We start from the raw sequence: 19,048 nt of genomic DNA on the forward strand, positions 1-19,048 counted from the left end.
GAGAAGAGAAGAGAAGAGAAGAGAGATCCTGCCCTCTGGGCCTGAATACCTCATAATGGGGCCCTACCTCCTAATACTGTCACCTTGGCAGCACCTGAACTTTGGAGACGGTCAAGCCATTAAAAGAAAATATTGTGCAATAGTTCCCTGAGTTCAAGTTTAATAATACTATGATCAGTTATTTTTCTCACTGTAATTCCTACTACTGAGGACAAAGTTTCTGTTTGATAGATGTTCTCATCAGAATTTGCAAAGTTCTGTATATGTCTGGGGGGGACTTTGAGTATCTGACAATTCAGCAAAAACAAAAGAACTTTGGCATTTTCAAGTTCAAGCCTTTGAGCACTCTTGTTTTTGATTGTCTGGCTAATTTCTTTGATTCAAAAATCAATTTCCATTTTGACAAACAGTCATGGTCTGCTTCTTAGTCCAGGCTTAAGTGCCCAGGGACATGTGAATTGTACTTTTCCCCTTGATCCTATTTGCCACCCTGCCCTGAATAAAATCCATATTTCTCATTTGTATGCATTTCTCCCCATAAAGGGGAGGAACAGATAGAACCTAGCTACCCTATAGGAGAAATGAACAACCAGCTCCACAGTGTACAGCCATGGCAAGCTGAGGACCCTCTCAGGACTGGGGTTGGAGCACAAAAGATGCCATATTCATCCGTAAGAATCTCAGCATCTTTGGCAGGGGGGATGCCGGATGTAAACATATGTGATACTTAGAGAACCAGGTGAGGATGGAATCACGAATCTATTTTAAAACATGTTAGGTGTTTACTGTGAATGGCACTACACGAAATGCTTGGGGGGTGGGGGAAGATGCCTAGAACAAGACATTTGCTTCCGCAGAATTTGGAAACAAGTAGCAGAATGGACATGGACATAAATAATCAGAATTCAAGGCAAAAAAGTATAAGTACTAGAATAACTCAGCTAAGTAAACAATTCTAGCTAGGAGAACAAGTGTTTCACCTAAGAGATGATACTTGGGTCTTCAGGGACAGTGGGGACATTGCAAGGAAGTATTGGGGAAAGGTATTCGAGAGAAGGGCACCAGGAGCCCTTGGGAGGCCCATTGCTGTGAAACACAAGGTTCCGGGGAGACAGAGTAGAATACAAAGCCGCAGTCCTGATGCAGATGGGGTGAGAATGTGTCTGGGAACCTTTTTTCAGACCTTTCTAGAAGGCCCTGCTGAAAGAGCTTGGTCTTCCTTTGTACCCACACCACTGAAAGGAGGTTTTTGAGAAGAGTATACAACTAAACCTTTGCTTTAAAAGTGAACTGACACCCCATCGGAGAGAGGGAGGGAAATACAGTCCACATGAAGGAACTAGCAGCTGGGGGGTGGGAGATCATAGGTATAGTTTTAGGATCTGAAGACAAATCAAGGGCAGAGAAAGAGAAGAGCCACAGGTAGAATCTTAGGCAAAGTTCAATGGACAGACCTGCAGCTAAGTCTTATGACCAGAAAAACAAATGTATCTTTTACCTTCACTACCCATGAAACCTCTCTCACAGGAGCCAAAGGCCTGAAGTTCCAGGTTCCACGGCCTCTTTAGTTCTCTCTGTATTCAAGTTCTTCTTTAAGCCCTGGCTACTGGCCCTGTTGACCTGCCCCTTCTTGAACATTCTCTTTCCTCACCTGCAGCGATGCTACACCTCTTGGTTGTTCTCTTATTTTCCCAATAATTTTCACTGTCAGGTAGAGGGAGATGCGAGGGTAGAGGAGGTTGAGTTTGCAGAGACAAATAATAGTAAATACATATGCCACAAAACGCACACCCACAGGCTTGGGACATGCTCCTAAACCTGCGTCTCATGGATTATATGTGCCAGACTAAATAATACCGAGGGAACTGTGTACTATGGGAAGGCCATCCCCCACCCTTGGAGGCTCCATCCCAAACAAGTCTGCAGATTCTGCCGCAATGAAGCAGGTTTGACTCTCCTGTGCATGTCTGACACTAAGTAAAAATTACAAGTGTCAGAAAACAAAACAGCAAAAATCACACCATAAAATTTGTAATAGACTAATTACTACAAATAATTTTATGACAGTTTTAATGAGATTAGGTCCCAAAACATAGTTTACCCATTTCATACAGTTGTGCCATTGTTATGATGATAAATTTTAGAACACTTTCATCACCCCCAAAAGAAACCCTGTACCTCTTAGGGATCACTCCCCATTTCCTCTCAACCTCTTCCATCCCAGGTTACTATGAATCTATTTTCTGTTTCTTTGGGTTTTGCAGGTATAATACCTGCGGAGTTTTGTGATTGGCTTCTTTGACTTAGCATGTTTTCAAGGTTCATCTATGTGAATGCATATATTAATATTTTATTCCTTTTGATTGCTAAAACGGTTCCATTGTTTGGATATACCACATTTCATTCATCTATTCATAGCTTGGTAGACTTTGAGGATTATTTCAGTTTTAAGCTATTCTGAATTAATGTTGCTGTGAGCTTTTCTGTCCACGTTTTGAGTGGACACGTGTTTTCATTTCTCCTGTGGTGGATGCCGGATCACAGGGAACCGTATGTTACCTTTTGAAGCCCCACCAGCCTGCTTCCCAAAGCAGCTGCACCATTTCACCTTCCTGCCAGCGGTGCATGCAATTGGTTTTTAATACTTCATCCTGTTCCAGAAATAATTTAAGCCATCTTACAATAACCATGCGTAAATAAAGGTATATGCAATAAGGCAAGATAAAAAATAATTGTAAGCAGAAGAGAAAAAATGAAGTGAAGGGAAAATTAAGGAAAAAAGATAGGAATACTGAATGCCAAATAAACAACCTTGCTCAAGAGAGCCCCAGATTGGCTCTGGGCTTCCTAACAGACAACATGAATGGGAAATGTCTGTTCTATATTTCTTAAAATCCATGATATACAAACAGACCAGCTGCTTAGAGAACTATGATGTGATGGTTGTAATTGGTAGTGAGATGACAGATAAAGCTTTCCCGGGGATTCATAAAAATGACTGCATGTAACTAATGGGTATAGTTATCCTCCAAAAAACACAGTGAGTTCCATAAGGCTGTTTCTTATAAGGCTCTTTAATCCCAACCAATGCCTAATATCAAAGAGCCTCCTGGTAAAAATATTCACCCTGGGTGGCCAATAACAAGGAGGCACAGACCTCTGATCTTAATCCAGGGCTGACTCTACCAGAGGCTCGGTGAACTTTTACAGGCTCGGGCCCCTTGATTCCTAACATGTGGATGCAATGCTCATGCCCTGGCATCAATCAAAAAGGGAAGGCGGATGCCAATGTACCATGTGCTGATCACTGCAAAGAAGGCAAAGGAGACTGCAGGGAAAGTTTAGCCCATGAACTGAAAGCAGCTCAAAGGAAGAGGAGGAGGAGGGCCAAGACTGGAGCACCGCGCAAGTGGGCATGAAAATGACAGGGCGGTCAGATTTGCTTCTTAAATGACAAAAAATGGTTCCAAGTAGCATTTTAGGCTGTAATACACAGAGGAGGTGGGAATTCGATGAAGAGGAACGGTAATGGCCTGCAGCGGCAACAGTCCTGGTGTCCCTGTCACCCACATTTTGTGCCCTTCCCTGAAAGTGTGTTCTTTGGGTACCAGCACAAGTGACTGAACACTCCTCGGGCCGGTTGCCAATTCCGTGGCTATAGCTGATGTGTATGAACGTCAAATTGAGGAAATGAGCTAAGCCAGGCTTTCAGAATCACCTGACCACTACTGAAAGCCTGGAAATGTCTCATCAGACAATATGGAGCTGTAAATGTTTGACGCAAATCAGGAGTGTGCACAGCTCTCAGCTGCCCTGGTTCGTGTTCCCGAGGACACAAACCACAAGCACGCCTGTCACCTGCCATCCCTCTGCCAACTCCCGCGCCAGCGAGCCTCACAGGACAATAAACTACAAGGCCCAGATTCTAACCCTGCTGCCCTGTGGAGGGAGAGTGCTTCCTGAGGAAGTGGCCACCCAAGGAGACCAGCAAGTCCTGCTTCTGTGTGCTCTCAGACCCAGAAATGAGCGCTTCATCCCCCAGGCATGTTAATGCAGTGTCTTGTTCAAGCTCTAAATTTTTGTTGAGTTAAAATATTTTTTCTTTTTTCGGCCAGGAAATGAATAAAGACACTGACTGCCAAAGAGAGTCTGGGGAGTCCTTACAACTCCTCCATTAGCATGATGGAGCAGAACAGCTCCATCTATTACATCAAAGCCTCATCAGAGACCCTAATCCTCTGCTGAAAGGAACTCTCAGGCAGCCAAGCCTTTAATTTGCTGAATAATAGGCCATCTGATTAACCCTTGCAAAGCAAAGCACAGACACTGCAGGCAACAAATGTTCCCAGGGGGCTGAGAGAGAAGGGAGGGAGGCCTTTGGAAGAGTTTCCACTCCCACTGTTAGAGAACTAGCTCTATACCTAGGTCTCTCAACCGTTAGTTTTCTAGTTTCTTTCTCATTTTCTCCACAGGGGACATGCTGATTTCCTGGCCTGGTGCAATAGAGTATCCTGAGCTTTAAACCATGGATCTCAGGGGCATACATAGACAGGTGACATAGAATGACTTTGGTCACCAAGCAAGTCAGTGATAGTAGAGGTTCTTTTAAGGACATTTACCCACCCACTTCTGCTCTGGGGCAGGTGTCTGGTGCTCTGATAATAAAAATGAAGGCAAAATCCACAACTGAGAGACAGGGAAGAGAAGAAAAAGAGAGCCTAAGGACAGCCCGGGTCACTTCTAATTCAACAAGAGATGCCTCGCATTGAACAAGGCTGATTCTTTCTGTGAGATCCTGCTCCTGGAGGTAGATGACCCTCTGTTACACTTTGTGGCCAAGGACAGGTAACGGGTAGGCTGGCTTGAGAATTTCACAATAGCGCTCTCTAATAAATCACATACATACTAGCCTTCCTGCTAGTTACATCAGATAATGAGATGAGTGATTGAGCATATGGCACAGTGGTCAATTATCATGTGGATGATATAAATTTTATTGTGCTGAGGACATTTATCTTTGTATTGATCTGGCTTTGCCAGCAAGGATCATAAATTTCCAGCCTTCCATAACTGTATGATAAATACTCTAATAACAGAATGCCACCAACTCCTGGTTTCCCAATAAATCCCTTATGGTTTCAGTTAGAGAAGAAACATGCAGAGAATTTCATTTTATTTCACTAAAGACTTTATTTTTTTTAGAGCAGCAAAACTAGGAGTCAGGCACAGAGATCTCCCTGAAGCTCCTGTTCCCACACATGCATAACCTCCTCCACTACCCTCACCCCTGCCCACGGCGTGTCTATTAAAATTGACTGACAGTCACCTAAAACCCATAGGTTACCTTAGGCCTCACTCCTGATGGAACACATCCTATGGTTTTGGGCCACTTAATAATGACAGGTGTCCATCACTATAGTATCATACAGCATATTTTCACTGTCCTAAAAACCCTCTATGTGATGCCTAAACACCCCTACTCTACCTCTACCTTCAGACAACCACAGATTTTTTTTCCATTTCTATAGTTTTGCTTTCTCTAGAGTGTCAGGTAGTTGTAACCATACTATATGGGGGTCTTTTCACATTGGCTTATTTCTTTTAGTAATATTAATATGCATTCAAGATTTCTCTACATCTCTTCCCAATGCTTCATTTCTTTATTTTTATACTTTTTTTGTGATACTGGGGTTCCTGGAAATCTTTCTACCTCTGGCTACACTCCCAGAACTACTTTATATTTTTATTTGAAAACAGGGTATCTTAAGCCAGTGAGGCTGGCTTCGAACCTGTGCGATCCTCCTGTCTCTGCTTCCCAAGCACGGGGATTACAAGTGTGCACCACCACACCCGGCATTTGTTTTTATACTTTTATTGGTGCATTGCAATTATACATTACAGCAAGATGCAAGTGATACATTAATACATGCCCATAGAACTTAGTATAATACATGTCTTCTTAGAGCTAAATAATATTCCATTGTCTGAACATACCACAGTTTCCTTACTCATTTACTTCCTAAGAAGATCTCGATTGCATCCAAGTTGTCCATTACAAGGAAAGGTGTTATAAACATCTGTGTGCAGATTTTTGTGTGGACATGGGTTTTTGATGATTTTAGGTTGAATACCAAGGAGTGTGACTACTAGATCATATGGTAAGAGTATGCTTTGTAAGAAACTGCCAAACCCTTTAAAAGTGCTATACTATTTTCTTTCCTACCAGCAAAGACTGAAGCCCCTGTTATTTCACATCCTCACCAGCATTCAGCATTGTCAGTGTCTCTGATTTTGGACCCTATGACAGTGATATTGCATTATTGTTGAATCTGTTTAATTTTTATTTTATTGTCAAAAATTTTTATGTAGTCTTGTGGAAGAAAGCCTCTTTGTCCCCAAAAGATAAACAGTGGTGTGCTGGAGCCAGCATCCATGAGCTCACTAGATATTGTTATGTTTCTAGAAATTTTGTGAGCTGGTTGATGTTACGTTGGTAACTTAAAGTAGTCACGGTGGGAATATTTACACCAGAGAAATTCAGAAGCAAGAGAAATCAGCCCCACCCCACCTCCACTCTGCAGGATGTTTAACACCTACCGGCAGTCACTGCTGTGTACTGGAAATCTTGGGGGAAAGTGACTGCTCGGTAATTAAAAGCATTGTCATACGGGTAGAAATCTCTTTTGACTCTCCTTGTCCTCTAATTCTTTTTCTTTTCCTCTTACTTTCTGCCTCCTGTTGGGTTACTAAAATATTCTATAGACACTTTTTCCTTCTGTTGATTTTGAAACTAGACATTGTTTCTCTATAACTTTAGAGATTATCCTACATGTTTAACATCTTTGTTTACCTGTAAATTTGCAAGTTCTGTTCTCTTTCTGAGCACAAAAACCTATGTGTGCCGAAACCACACGCTGAATGCTGCCCAAACCCAATTCCTTTTTTGTGGTACTGGGAATGGAACCCAGGGACATTCTACCTCCGAGCTACACCCCCAGCCCTATTTTTATTCCTTATTTTGAAACAGGGTCTCACTGAGCTGCAAAGGGCCTCACTAAGTAGCTGAGGCTGGCTGTAAACTCCTGTCTCAGCCTCCCAAATGCTGGGATTACAAGAGTGCGCCACCATGCCCGGCTTCTCCCCTCTCCCAATTCTTTGATTAGCACTAACTTTTATATATTTTATCCAAATTGTTTTCCTTCTTGCAGTCAATGGTAACTTATTTTACTCCTTCAGAGTGTTCCATAAAATTAATTTCAAATGAATTTATGCTTCACTTACTGTTTCAGTAATTTGTATTCTTTAGCCTTAGATTTATATGTGTGCTTTGAAACTTTGGTGGGCAGGCTCCCCTGGAGGAGGGGAAGGGGATTCCATTTTCCCCCTCCCTTTCACTCTCTCTGTGCCCACCCTCCTCCTCTAAAAATTTTATGGTTATGTCTGCCTGGTTCTCTGGGCCCCCAGCACAGAGCCAGGTGTTAGAGTAATGTTTTATACTCCTGGTTTATTAGATCAATGGATGAGCCTATAACTGTGGCAGCTGAGGGTCTGGCTGCTTATATATCCTTCCAACCAAAACGGGACTGGATGCTACAGTCCCAGATGACAGCCAGCATCAGCCCAGGGGGTGGAGGACAACACAGAGCAATGGCTGCACTTCCAGCCCAGGATCACGTGGCCCTCCCAGCCCATTCATTTTCCCAGCCCCTTCTGTAAGCCTCGGAGAACTCTGGACCTCTCTTGGATCCTTCTTTGCCAATTTATCCAGAAGCCACACTCACAGCCACTACTGCTCCTCGCACAGCTCACCTGGGGCTTCAACCTGGTTGAGCTCTTTGTGTTTTTGTGACCTTCTGACCCATTTGACATCATTTCCATAAGGATCCATACACTCTGGCCTTGTGGTATAATATTAATGCTTGACATTCCTGTGATACTCTGCAGTATTCAAAGGTACATTTGTACTTCACTGGCAGACAGGTAAACATGGTTATTCTCACCTCCAGCTCAGGGAAATGTCAAACTCAAGGTCCTATAACCTCCCAGACATGGGGTGTAGTACTGTGCTAGAGTTGCTGTAATAAGCTGTCACAAACTGAGTAACTTCACAGACACCTATTGTCTCATTATTTGGAGGTCAGAAGTCCAGGTTTCCTCTGAAAGTGTCAGGGAAGGACCCATTCAGGCCTCTCTGGCTTCCATGGTTTTTTGGTTTGAGACAATGGGACCGCATTCTTCACATGCTATTCTGTGTCTGCCACAAAACTTCCCCTTTTTATAAAGATACCAATCATTTAAGATTGGAGCCCACCCTACACCCACATCACCTCATCTTAACCAATCACATCTGCCATGGCCCTGTTTCCAAAAATTGGTCACCTTCTGAGATATTGAAGATAGAACTAAGATACTGAAGATCAGAACATCAACAAAAAAAGCCAGGCATGGCGACGCACACCAGAAGATCACAGGTTTGAGGCCAGCCTCAGCCCTCAGCAACTTAGCAAGGCCCACAGCAAGAGTGAAAGCCTGATTCAAAATAAAAAATAAAGGACTGGGGCTGTAACTCAGAGACAAAATGCCCTGGGTTAAAACCCCAGCACTTAAAAAAAAAAAATTTTTAACATATGAGTCAGAGTTCAGACTCTAATATGGGTGATCGAAGTCAGACTTTCCATCTGTGTGTGGAACGCTGTCTGCGCCTGAGGGTTTGAACTTTAGGGTGATGTGTGCATTTATGTCTACAGAAGTTTTTTACCCCATTATGATATATAAATACAATGCACCAATAAAAATTTTTAAAAAGATTCTCTTAAAGGCAAGAATTCCCATTATTCCCTAAAATATTACCATTTAAATAAAATTTTTATTTTTCTTTAAAAGAAGTTCAGTAGGCCGGGCGTGGTGGCGCACACTTGTAATCCCCGTGCCTGGGAGGCTGAGACAGGAGGATCACGCAGGTTCGAAGCCAGCCTTGCTGCCTTAAGAGACCCTGTTTCCAAAATAAAAATATAAAAAATAGGTGTCTAGGAGTGTAGCCCAGAGGTAGAAGGGTTTCCAGGAACCCTAATACCACCCCCCCAAAAAAAAGTTCAGTAGCCTTTCATATAAAAAATTGCTCTGATCTTTTTCAACTCATTAAACCTATATGATAGCCAACCATCATGCGTATGACCTTACAAAATTCTAAATGAAAACACTAAGAAGTGAATGAGAACCACACACATCTCCAAAGCAGATGGAAAACCGAGAGACGCTACAGCAACTTATTATATTTTAAATTGCTATTATAAATTTTGAATCCATGAAAAATTATACTCAACGCTTTCTTCACCGGAGCCAAAGGGCTATGACTGTTATTTTTATCCCTGCCAGAAATCCCCAGTGGGCCAGAAGCCTGGAGTCCTGGTGACATGGCCTGCATTTCCATATTTAATTAAAATTTGGACTGACCCAGAGCCAGATTTCCTTCCGCACCATGGCCTGTGGAAAGCCCACAGCGGAAGCAGCCTTGGAAATAGCAGCCTGGGGATGCAGGGCAGGTGGGAAGCTGAGGCATCTCCTGGAGGCAGAAGAACAGCCAGCTCCTGGGAGAAGTCCCAGGAGGGGACCGCCACTCCTCTGCACCTTGTCCCTCCGCCCAGTCTCTCCCGGCCACCCAGTCACCCTTGGCGGGGTCACTGCCCCTCCTCAAGACCTTCTCCACTGAAATTTATCCCCCTGTGGTCTCACAGCCTCTCCTTCCTGACTCGCACACTATTGTGAGTCACGTATTCATCGTGACCACTTGATAGCATCCATTTCATAGTATAATACACATCATTCACATTTGTTGTCTCTCAAGCTGGAGCTCACTTAATTCTTGCAGCATCCCCCCTCCTCCAGGCCCCCATCAAGTGGTGGGGTGCAGAATGCTCTCCTCTTTACTCAGGGATAAAGCCTGACCTGAGGCCCCTGCTGTGTTCAAAAAAGACATTTTTTCTTTTTCTTTTTTTTTTTTTTTCAGTACTGGAGATTGAACCCAGTGGCATTCTACTTCCAAGCTATACCCCCCAACCCTACTTTTTATTCTTGATCTTGAAATGGTTTCACTGAGTTATAGAGGGCCTCACAAGTTGCCGGAAAGAACTTAATTTCCTTTGCAGCGAGGTGTGGCCATGTGATATAGTTGTGGCCAATGACGTGTTATGTAAAATTGCCAGTGAGAAGACTTGGATTTTTCTATCCTTCCATCTGACTGAAAGAAGGATATAAATGTCAGCACCCTAGCAGCCACTTTGGCCCCGAGGACCCCTGAGAATAGAGAAGAGGGCAAGTGCCCAGGGGCTGCCAGGGTATACACAGCCCAACTCCTGGCTTATAGGAGAGAAAATAAAACCTTTTTTGTCATTGTTTTGTTTCATTGTTTTTTTTTTTTTCTTGATGCAGGGATTGAATGCAGAATTATTCATTCTACCTCTGAACTATAGCCCCAGCCCTCCCTATTTTTATTTTGAAACAGAATCTTGCCAAGTTGCTGAGGCTGGCCTTGAACCTATAATCCTCTTGTCTAGGCCTCCCAACTACTGAGATTAGAGGCATGAGTCACCCTGCCCATCACAACTACCTATTTTATGCCCTTGTCATTCGGGGTTTTCTATCGCACACAGACTTGATCTGACTCTCCTGTGGTTATTATTATACAATTATTATTGGCCCCATTTTATAGAAGAGGAAACAGAGGCTCAGAAAAGGTAAGCAGCTCCATTAAGGTAAACACTCTAAGTGGCAGTGCTAGAATACAATCTGACTTCACATCTGGGGGCTCCTAATCTCTCCCACACATGAAGAGCCTGAAACGCCTGGTGCCAGCCTCCTTCTTCCCTCTCCGTAGCTCTATCTCCTCCCACAGTTAGTGCCCAGCGCTGTGGGTTCTGCCCCCAGGGTCCTGACATCCCCTTCCCTTCCCACTCCTCCCTGCCATGGAGAAGCCTGCCCTGGCTGACGGCAGGCAGAGGGGGTGGTGACAGAAGGCCACCCTGCTCAACTAGGGGTGCTGTAGCTGGGGAGAAAGGAGTGTGTGTACGTGCGTGCGTGCATGTGTGCATGTGTGTGTGACATCTGGAGTGAGGAACACCATGAGCTGAAGTCTAATAAAGTGAAAGTAGACAAAAAGTGAAATATTGCAGAGGTGTCAAGGGTGCGAAAGTCACTGTCACTTTCAAAACTAGTTTGAGAGTAGTGGTACCAGCCAAAGGCAAAAGTCGATAAAAGTCATAACTATCGCGAGCTGGACCTGACTTCTGGAACATCACTTATCAGGTTTGGATCCCAGACCTGCCTTTTACTAACTATGGACTTGGGATTCTTGGCCTCTTTCCACCTCCATTCCCATAAAATGGGGGTAATATTAGAACCCCCCTTGCGGGAATTTAAGAATTTAATAAATTGTGGGACCTGAAAAGAATAACTCCTGGCCTGACCCTGAGTCATGTTCACTACTGTTATTTCCAGATTCCTCATACGCATTATGTAAGTGTGTGTGTGTGTGTGTGTGTGTGTGTGTGTGTGTGTGTGTGTGTGTAACTATGGATTGAACTCAAGGGTGTCCTACCTCTGAGCTACACCCCAGCCCTATTTATTTATTTATTTAGAAACAGGGTCTAAGTTACTTCTCGCTGGTTTTTAACCTGTGATACTCCTGTCTCAGCCTCCAAAGTGCTGATAATCCAGGTGTGTGCCACCGCACCTGGGACATTATATGATTTAATCCTCACTGGAACTCAAGCTCAGCTCCCATTTGGCAAAGGAGGACTGAGAATCAGGAAGATAAATATCCTTCCCAAGGTTGCTCAGCCAGTGAGTGAGCAGCCGTAGGGCGTGCCGTGGCTGCTGTGCCCGCGGTGAGCCACATGGTGCTCTGGGGAAGGGCACACGTGGGCCACCTGGCCAGCGTGTGCAAACACACACAACACGGAGGTCACCCTCACCGCTGTTCATATCCACCACCGGCTCTTCCATTTCATTATGAAAATCAAGGGTGATTTTTAAAAGAGAAGAAAGCAAGAAAAGTCCACTCTGGGGAAACTGTTACAGGAGGTCATTTCAATGAATCTGCAGCGTAACTGTGGAAGGCAGCTAATATACCATGCCAGGCACTAATGTGACATCCATAACATATGCTACAGATCTGGTTTCTCACAAGATCTACAGCTGGCATCTGTCAGGAAATAAACCGGATGGCTGACGAGCACGTGGTGTACGTGTTCTACTGTGTGGGGTATTTTGAATGAGGCTAAACCCCTCATCTCTCACACTGCTACAGTCCCCAGGAAAACAGGATGTTGTGAGATTGGTGGACACTACACTACCTTTCAAACTTCAGTCATACTGGACCACTTCTTAATTTACACTGAGTAAACCAGATTGTATCAGCTGTGTGGTAAGTGGGTACAAGTGAGATCAAGTTAGGCCTGGCCACTGGTGCCATGAGATATGATACTACTAGGTCATTGAAACTAGATTCTCTCCCAGAGGTGTAGCCTTGAATGAAACCCATAGCTTTTTCTCCTGAAGGAAAAACAATTCCTATTTTTTAAAACAAGAAAGGAGTTAAGCTGCATTTATAAGTATATTGATCAATATATGTTAGGAGAGGAAAAGAGAATTTGGGGGGTTAATTTATTTTTTTTTTTAATTTTGAGCTTGTCTATGAGTTTGTATTAATTCACTAATTCCCCATAGCCCAAGAGATGCTAATTAATTCAAGAAGCCATAATAGCTAATCATTGGCTAAATAAATCTAAAATGGAGAGTGTGTCACTGGAGATATCGCTGCTCATTTTAATTAAAATTATCAATTTGTGAATAAATGTAAATAAAGGTTATTGTATCCTACTCCAGGAAGTATTAACCCTCTGCACAACCTCCTGAGACTCTAGCAAGATGTAAAGAGCCGAGGCTATCTGAGGAACTTAATTCCTGGGTTATGCTATTCATCGATGCCAGTCTGTTGCCTATTGGCATTATTCTTTTTTTGTGTGTGATACTGGGAATGGAACCCAGGGGTATTCTACCTCCGAGCTACATCCCCAGCCCTATTTTTTATTCTTTATTTTGAAACAGGGTCTCACTGGGTTGCAAAGGGCCTCTCACTAAGTAGCTGAGGCTGTCTATGAACCATGATCCTCCAGTCTTAGTCTCCCAAATGCTGGGATTACAAACGCGTACCACCACGCCCAGTGTCCATTGACATTATAAAGCTGAGGAGGTAGAAAGGAAATAGACAGATAGGGAAAAGGCCTTGGTAGAAAAAAGCTAATTTCCTGAGTTTCCTGAGGGGCGACAGATGCCTGAAATTCCAAAGGCTCAGGAGATAAGAAGGCCAGAGCTTCACAAAGCCATCCTGAGTTTCCTAATCAACAAACCCACCTAGCAAGTCTGGCATTCCTGAAAGGAGACCCTTCAAAGGACTTGCAAATGCCCTATGCAAATTCTCCTTGGAGTCCCAAAAGTCACCCTAACCACAAACGGACTTGCAAGCGGTCAGGCATTGGCCAGTCAGATGGCAAAAGCGGGGCCTTTCCCGCTCGGGACCCCCTCCCCTTTTGGGGAGCTGTTCTCTCTCTCTCTTGCAGGTCATATTGGCCCTGAGAGAAGGCAGAGTGCATCTGAGGGCACGTGGCTCAGGTGACTCTCGAGTAGTGACCTGAAGGCCTCTGCTGGACATCATGGGCCCCTAGGGGTGACCTGTACCTCCTCTTTTCTGGCAGATCGAGTGGACTCTGGGAGAAAGTAGTTTGCAACTGATGGGCATTTGGCTTGGGCGACACTCGGGTAGTGACCCTGAAGGCAGCTACTGGACCCCGGAGTTCCGACCACCCTTATGGGGTGTTCGGCCACTTTTCTCTATTCCCTTCTGGTAGATCGCGTGGACTCCAGAAGAAAGCAGCCTGCACCTGAAGGCAATTCGGCTTGGGCTACTCTCAAGTATTGGCCTGAAGGCAGCTGCTGGACCCAGAGTTCCAGCCCCTTTGGGGGTGTTCAGCCACCCTTACCCCATTCCCTGTGCTTCCAATAAACCTTTTACTCCCCTTCCTGAGGTCTGCAGGTGTCATTCTTCACTCTCCGTAGACAAGAAAGAATTCGCGGGGGTTTTCTCGCAAGAAACCCCCGTTTCAAAGCCACATGGAATTAAGCAGCCTTGGAACACAAAACAAAGAGACCAAACTGAGAATTGTTGGCTTGTAGGAAATAGAATCAAGGTTAAGCAAACAACCACCCCCAAATACCTACCCTCATCCACAGTCAGGCCTAGGAAAAACCAGGCTTGCTGGTTTAGGTTTCAGTTCTTAAAGAATAAATATATGCAAATGCACATTCATTTCCATAGCTCAGGGTGAGCTCATCTTGTTAACATTCAGCTGTGGCCATTTGAATGTCATCTGTCATCCGCAGGGCTAGGAAAGACTGCCCCAGCATTTGGGGACTGAAGGGCAGGCTTGGGCCACGTTGCTTGCTCTGAGAAAGAGACGCACCTGTGCACACCACCAATGGGGGCCAGGAAACCATACCCACACACATGGCTCCTCAGCATACTGAGATTCCAAGCTGAAGGAAATTAAGAAGACCACAGAAGCAGGAAGTTCACTATGACCCTCTCCCACCTGCTCTATTGAGGACCCTCAGTGACAGGTGTCTTGCCCTCCTTCTGTAATACACAAGATTACACAGCAGTCAAGAAAAATCTGGCAGGTCTCTAAGTTCCCCTCAGTTTATTACTCATAGGTCATATCCCCCTTTGGTCAATCATACCTTTACACAACTATCCATTCTTCATCAAATCTAACCAGAAAAACAGTTTTTCCCTGGGTCTTTGGGCCTTCTTTTCTGAAGGCTACTTGTCAAGTAAAACATCCAATAAAGAAATCTATAGCTCTTTTTCCCTTGCTAATCTGTCTTTTGTTATGGGGGTGTCAGTCATGTGCCTTGTGATGGGGGAGGGAGAGACACTACTGTTTCTCCCCTGTGCTGCCGGAGCCAGTCACCCCAAGAAAGCAGTTTATGTGTGGATGAGCCCAGCGCTGTCCTCATAAAATCTAAAGCCGAGCTGGCTCCTGCTCTTGGTGGATTTGCCCTTGACCAAGGGAGATCCATCTTTATTGTCTTCTTAATCAGCTCAAGAGCCATTCATTGCTGATGAAGACCTAAATCTAATTCCTAAAAAAAACCTCCAAAAGTTTCAGAGACAAAATGAAAGTGCATAGCTCACAGATACCTTTTGCAGATGGTTAGGAAAGCATTTTTGTAATTTAGTCCAAAGACCTGAAATTAGTTTGAACTTAAAAAAATAATAATAATAAAAAGTGACATCCTTTGAGATGGAGGTGGAGTGGGCAAAATGCAAATTATTGTTATCTTATCAAAGGGTTACTTCTGAATGGAGCCTCTTGACAAAGCAGAAGTCTGGCTGGTACTTGAACCAGATAAACTTGTTATGCAAATAGCCTTAGCCATAGGGGAAAGGGCTGATAATGAAATTGCTACAAAGCCAACCACACATTATAGAGGTGACAAAACATCAGGCAAGGGCCTAGCTACCAATAAAAAGCAGTGCAGAATTTATGTGAGCATCCAGTTTAATTTATCATAACTAAGCTGTCAGGAGTCATGCTTTGACAAATGCATAACTAACACATACAAATGAGTCAATTATCACTAACAACCGAAGGTTCAGAACCAAACAGGGTGATGTTTTTTTCTTTTTCTTTTTTCTTTTAAACTCCAAGACAGGTTTGCTAATAGGATTTTAGACTTTTAGGCCTTTAAAAAAAATCTCTTCTATCTTCCAATAAGGAGGCTGGAAGCAAATCTGAAACCCACTAAGCCATGTCCAGTGCTCCTGCTTCTCACCCTCCCAGCCCTCCTGCATGCACCTGTGTGTGCTGGCACATAGCCTGCTCCTATCTGCACACTGCTAAAATCACCAGGCTACAGCTGGACCAACCCATCCAGACCCCCTACAGTAGCCAATGAGGTGGTTCCAGGTCCTCTGGTGAGTAGTGACCACCATGGACCAAGAAAGACCTACAGGACTCAGTGGACAGTGGTTTAGCAGTCACATGAGGACACGTGACTTTAAGATCTGAAGACTGTTAAAAAGTTGCTAGTCCTGTTGATTCTTTAGAATCAGTTCAGTTTATTTTTATATAAAGCTCTGTGGCTTGCTCTGTGAAGGAAACTAAAGCAATTGTCTGAAAAACTTAGGTTCAAAACACTTTTCCTAAAATTACCAGATAATCATCTTCCCCTCTCCACTCCTTCCATAAGGAAAAGCTTATAATCTGAAGGTCTTAATCCTCTGCCCTTCTTTTCTGATATGAGCAAGGTAAGTATAAAAACAAACCAAGGCTCTTTCAATAGACACTTCAAACACAGGGAGTATAATTGTTTATACTTAGAGATTTGAATAAATAAAACGAAATTGAGTCTGGTTAAATCCCATTTGTTAGGCTGCAGCCTAGGATAGACAGCCTCATTTATGAAACCAAAGGATATCGTCTGGAAATGGGGGGCAGGTTTCTGTCCAAAGATATGAAATGCAATAATCCATCTCCAGCCTTGAAAGATAGATGATCCTACAAATACTGTGGAAGGAGAACTCACAGTTGAAGAATCTAAGATATTCTGGGGAAACAAGGTGGTGGAGCTGAGGTTAAGAAAGAACTTAGAAATTATGAATTTATACTATATAATCTTCTCACTAAGAAAAATAATAAAGAAAACTAACTCACCAAAGAAAGAGAAGCTTGATGACATATTTCGATATCTCAAGTTAATAATAAGGTACACAATCATTTAATTTTTTCTTGTCTCCCTTGGTCTTTAGAACTTACCAGATTCTCCCTCCTCTGTTATTTCAACAAGATGCTTTTTGCTTTGCTCCTGGTACTATGCACAGAAAAAGCACTGTTTTCTATATTTACCCTCCATTCTAGTGTTCCAGACTTTTCCAAATCTAAAGCAACTCAGAGTGAGCGCATCTGGAATTCTCAAAATTGGGAAACACATAAGCAGATTGGAATTGGCATAGAATAAGATTTACCATAAGGAACTATCAAAGATAGGAAGAAATTTCTATATTTTAAGCACCCTTGAAGACCCAGCTCAGCCATCAAAGAGGTAATCCATCCAAGCAGTACTGGGCTTGGTTTAAGAATATAAACATATTCTTTAAAATATACATATACCAAAGCCAAACTTTTGTGAGTCAAGTCACACTTTGGAGGCATCAGGAAAGCTAAGAATGGGAAGGCATATTAGAGAATATGTAATGAATTTTTCTAGGCTGACACCTTAGAGAAGGTCAGTCAAGTGTATCTGTGTGCACAGTGCAATGAAAAGAAAAAAATGTTAGCCAGGCGTGGTGGCACACGCTTGTAATCCCAGCATTTGGGAGGCTGAGACCTGGAGGATCGCAGTTCGCAGACAGCCTCAGCTACTTAGTGAGGCCCTCTGCAACTCAGTGAGACCCAGTTTCAAAATAAAGAATATAAAATAGGGCAGAGGGTGTAGCTTGGAGGTCAAATGCCCCTGGGTTCCATCCCCAGACCCGCAAAAAAAAAAAAATCTGGATCCAGACCTCGCCAACAAAATCAGTGGAACCTCCGCTCCCAGACTTCTCTCCCTGGGGTGGTCTGAAAAGTGGTCCCAAGCCAACAGGCTTTGTCAGCTCTCCCTCCATCCTGTGGGGCTGCCTCCCCTCAGGAAGGGGCCTTCTTCTGCTCCTGAGTGAGCATCAATCATCCCTCCTGCAGAGATCTCTTGTCCTTCCTGTCCTGGCTGGACATCCCACCCCTGATTGTAGCTACCCCTGGTACATCCTACAGTCAGGACAAAAAAATGTCAGAGTAGGGCAAGAGGGTGAGGACAGGTCTTCCACCCTCACCTTGAACTTCATGGTCACATTCCAACACAGCTTCTCCTGGTGAGTTCTCTGCTGCCCACCTCGCCAGAAGAACCTGGCACGAGTCCAGGAGGGACTGAAGTAGCAAACAATTTCAGGGACCCTGAACTACACTGCATTTCCAATGAAAATGAAATACAGATCCACAGCTCTTCTACAAAGTCCTTGGGGCCAAACATGTTTAGAATCCCAAATTTTATCAAGTTTGAGAAAGGCAAACAGTCGCTGTATATTATGCAACATTCCCAGCAGGAACTGGGGCAGCGCATCGTAACCAAACTCTGATATATCTGCAGCAAAACATATGAATATTCACACGAAGCAGGACAAATAATGACTATAAATAGCCTCACATCGGTTCAGGGCATGCGTTGCCACCAAATCAGTTCATGTCGGGTCAGGCTTTGCTGCTAAGTGACTCAACTAAGAAAGGACTGTTATTTTCAGAGCTGTTTGGATTTGGAGACTGTGGATTAGTGACTGCAGATCTATCCGGTGAATAAGAAAGATGATTAGGACATCCAGTTTGTTTTTGTTGCACAGACCGGGTGGAAGCTAAGTCTGTACAAACACACAAGTGAGAAAATGTGTGTTGACACCCTCCCCACCCCCGGGGCCTGCTCATTAATATTTGGTCATTTCTTTCCTCCTTCCAGGATCTCTGAAACCATCGTTTGATATCCTAAGCGTTCTTTCAGCCCTAGCACCTGGACATGCCATGCAAGGCCTGGTCTAGATCCATACTCCTAAATTCACCAGATCTTAGCCTGGGGCTTCATGATCCCTCCAGAAAACTGAGTATCTTTTGTAGATTTGGGACCTGTGTAAACCTCTGCCAGGATGAGGCCAAAAGCCCATAATCCTGTACTTAGCCATCCTGTGGGTGTCCCTATTGGTTCTCCTGTCTTGGTTTCAGCAAGTCTTGCCTGGTGGCATAGCTCCTGCCAGGGACATGGTGCCATCAAATGAGTTATCATCCCGGTCTCTGCACCTGGAGGCACGGCTAGGGTACCTCACCTTGGTGTTCCAGCTCAGGAGCCTGTGCTTATTCCTCTATCATCTTGACAATGGGAGCCCTGTTCCCATGCCACAGATCAAAGATCA

General features: G+C 44.0%; 1 protein-coding gene across 1 annotated transcript in view; it reads right to left on the bottom strand.

Moving 5' to 3' along the window:
* Positions 1-19,048, bottom strand: part of MYO3B (myosin IIIB) — a gene marked incomplete at both ends in the record, with an annotated part of 191,426 nt that overhangs the window by 59,403 nt on the left and 112,975 nt on the right. Inside the window, 3 exons of the mRNA XM_080689381.1 lie at positions 14,275-14,292; positions 16,875-16,929; positions 17,927-17,999. Coding sequence (XP_080545507.1) covers positions 14,275-14,292; positions 16,875-16,929; positions 17,927-17,999 — 146 coding nt within the window. The remainder of the gene's footprint in view (positions 1-14,274; positions 14,293-16,874; positions 16,930-17,926; positions 18,000-19,048) is intronic.

This window comes from Muscardinus avellanarius, assembly GCF_963383645.1.
Source record: "Muscardinus avellanarius genome assembly, chromosome: 2".
Classification (NCBI taxonomy): Eukaryota; Metazoa; Chordata; class Mammalia; order Rodentia; family Gliridae; genus Muscardinus; species Muscardinus avellanarius.